Below are 3523 nucleotides of genomic sequence, written 5' to 3'. Positions count from 1 at the left end.
CAACCCGTTCCTGGCTGGTGGAATGATCTTCCCACCCCTATCCGGAATGCTGAATCTCTTTCAACGCTACTTGACTTCATCATAAATAAAAAAATATATATATATTCTTTACTCTTTATTTATTCCTTCCCTTTCTAGCTTGTACTTATTTGAACAATGCCTAGAACTTGGTTTTACAAGCACTTCCTGCCTCTTTAAGAAGAATCGCTTTATGTATTCCCCAATTGTAAGTCGCTTTGGATAAAAGTGTCTGCAAAATGACTAAATGTAAATGTCACGAAAACACACGCGAAAATTGGAACGGGAATGACGTGAAACAGGAGTTGTTTATTTGAAAATGGATGTCGGGAAGAAATTAGCGCTGCAAGCTGTTTGCTTGATGAAAAATTTTGCTCCATTTATTGTGTCCAAACTTTTCTTTAAGCCATGTTGCTGCTTTTGTATTTCTTCCGGTGACCACAAGCCATGCCTTGCTCTCTCATTGGCTGTAGCTCGTCACAACACCTGACACCACGTGATGTCGAGTCGGCCGACCGGTCCAGATATTTGGCATGCTAGATATTTGTTTCCTCGGCGACGCGTCAGTGAGCCTCTTTTATGCGTCGTTTTGTAGTTCACACATAAAGATTGCCGAGCGCCGATCACCTCATTGATTTACCGCCGATCACTGCCCGACCTGTCGGCGAGCTCGTTATCTTGCAAATCGGACTTAAATCAGGCTTAAAATCCTGTAGTGTAAACTAGGCATTAGGTTTTTAGGTATGTGTTCAGGTACAGAATCTAATAATCAAATGTAAACTTTGCATATTCTTCACTGTATAAATTAAATAGATCTTATATTTTTAACAAGATCAATCCTTGTTAAAGCTACAAAAGTTATTTAGTCAAGAGCAGTGAGTGATTTTCTTTTTTCTTTTTTGGGAGGGGGGGATTAATATTAAGGACACCGACAGCAACTGGTAAATTAAGTGCGGTCACTTTAAGAGACAATGCATGAATACAGTGATACACATCCGGTTTCTTTCTCAACTTTTTAAGTTCACTTAAAGACATAACCAACTTTAAAATCTTTTGACTGTTCAAATTGGCAAGGTGTATTTGTCCGTTAAAGCAAGACGCGAAAGACAACTCAATTCGGTGTTTGTGCCTTGTCTGAGATGCTGTTCTCTGTGTGCACACAGAACAGCGAATTCAAATAAATAATCACTTGAATGTTTAAATTGGCAAGGCTTAAAAACACATGCAAATGATAAACTTTCGTGAAGACACAGCAGTGGCCCGATTGAGCCAGTGACAAATCTGTCAACTGTACCGAGCGTCTTTCATGCTTGCCCCAGGCCTTTAGGCAGTCCTTATTATCGAGCCCTGTATACATGTACACTACTGTTCAAAATTTTGAATATTAGAATCATTTCTGAAGGATCATGTGACATGGAAGTCTAGAATAATGGCTGATGAAAATTCAGCTTTGTCATTACAGGAATTAATTACATTTTAAAATATATTCAAATAGAAAACAGTTATTTTAAATGGTAGTAATATTTCAAAATGTTAGTTTTTTTTTTTTACTGTTTACTGTTATATTATGAATTCTATTCTATTCTATTCTGAATAATTTTATATTATACTTTTTTTGTTTTATTTTAGGTGCAGATGTAGTTCGTAGCAGCAGGGTTGTGGAGTCCCAGCTCGCTGACTTTCTAGTCTTCCTAAGACGCATTTTGTCACTAAGGGTCGCCAAAAGAGTCTCAGCATTTGTCAAGTGGATTGATCCACTGATGACAATTATATCATACAAATGCAGCTCTGGAAATTCACGCTTTCACAACCTGCGGACGAAGCTGCTGGCCTTCCATATTCTGGAAGCTCTTCTTCCTGCCTGTTCAGACCCTGTTGTCATGAAACAAGTGAGAAAATAAGTGTTTTTTTTTTCTTTTTAATGCTGTTCACCTGACACTAAATGATTGATGGTTGATTGATTCTGACTTAATAAGCGTTAACCCTGTAATTTTTGTTTTATTTCAGATTGTCGATCAATTATTTAGCCTTTTGTCCACATACATGTGGGAAGAACCTCTGGCCCTGAGAAAAAACTTAGAAAAAGAGAGAACTTCAGAGAACTCAAATAGGGTATTTAAACTCATCTCTGTCTGTCCATTGTACAAATTTTACCCAATTGTATTTGTCTATGCATTTTAGATGCATGTTTTATGTGTGCTTATGTGTCTTTCAGGACAGTGGAAGTGAAGATGAATGTATTCCTATTGGTGATTTCTCTTTTGACCCACATAAACTGATCTGTTGTTCTCTGGAGAGCGGGAATGTACTCTCTCATGGATCGGGAGGAAAAGGGTACGGTTTGGCCACCACCGCCATCACATCTGGATGCTTCATCTGGAAGGTAATGATACAAAATACAGTCACTGGTATCCCTGGTCTTTTACAGGGTCTGCATTCTAATGTTTTTTGTCTCCATATCTTAGTTTTATATTACTAAGGAGAACAGGGGAAATGAAGGGACATGTATCGCTGGAGGGACCTGCCTGCACAAACCCAGTGGTCGACGGGCGACCCTGCTCGGGGTCTTGAAAGAGGGAGGCCCCCTGGCTAAGCTTCAGTGGGAGGAGACAGATTTTACTGTGAGGTAAGTACACAAATGCACATATACAGTATACAGTACTCTTACGGACAGTCAAATAAATGCAAGATTAAAATGATTGCATTTAATATTTTAATTTCCATTTTATTATAAAATAAGGAAAAAAATGATTGAAAATAAGATGCTTAAAATAAAATAAACTAATGAAATAAAATGGTTGAAAATAAAATGATAAAATTCCACCTATTTCATTTTAAATGTTGTCATGCAGTTCATAGTAAAAACGCTCAATGTTTCTAATGTTTTAGAGCAAAGGGTTCAAACTGGGGTGTTTGAGGGTCTGCAAAAAAAAAACTAAGAGAAAAAAAACTTCAAAATGTATTTTATATGTTGTCAACAACATTAAGTTCACATGTTAGTTTAAGATATGAATAAAATATATTTAACACTAATTTGTAATGTATTTACTGAATTTGATATTATTTGGCTGTTAAAATTTGAAACTTGTACAGTATTTCATTGTATTATTTTTATAATGTATTATTAATTTTATTATAATTTATAACTTATAATGTAAACATTTACATCTCTAGTCTTAAATAGTAAGATTATATATATATATATATATATTAGGGATGGGTCACGATTTTCGAATATTCGATTAGTTGATTTAATTCTAGAATATCGAATAGGTTGTGTATGATTATTGTCTTAAACATTTTTCCCATGTTTGGTAATCATGTGGCGCTGCCAGTAACGCACCTAAAAGCTGTTAAAGACAACAGAAGAACACACTGTCTCACACGCACACTGTAGACTTGCGTGGCATAAAAAAGACTTGCGTAGCATATAATGATTACAGTAATTTGGGACGATGTCAAATATGAGCTCTGTGTGGCCCACAAACACTCCCGACTTAGTTAG

At 36.2% G+C, this 3523-nt stretch overlaps 1 protein-coding gene across 1 annotated transcript in view; it reads left to right on the top strand.

Annotated features, from left to right (window-relative positions):
- Window positions 1-3523, top strand: part of LOC107719082 (probable E3 ubiquitin-protein ligase HERC1) — a 71978-nt gene that overhangs the window by 34262 nt on the left and 34193 nt on the right. Inside the window, 4 exon segments of the mRNA XM_016526400.1 lie at window positions 1648-1907; window positions 2026-2130; window positions 2234-2401; window positions 2484-2644. Of these exon segments, the coding sequence (XP_016381886.1) occupies window positions 1648-1907; window positions 2026-2130; window positions 2234-2401; window positions 2484-2644 (694 nt within the window).

This window comes from Sinocyclocheilus rhinocerous, unplaced genomic scaffold (assembly GCF_001515625.1).
Source record: "Sinocyclocheilus rhinocerous isolate Xijiao unplaced genomic scaffold, SAMN03320098_v1.1 scaffold663, whole genome shotgun sequence".
In the NCBI taxonomy this organism is placed as follows: domain Eukaryota; kingdom Metazoa; phylum Chordata; class Actinopteri; order Cypriniformes; family Cyprinidae; genus Sinocyclocheilus; species Sinocyclocheilus rhinocerous.
This window is presented reverse-complemented; position numbering and strand designations above follow the sequence as displayed.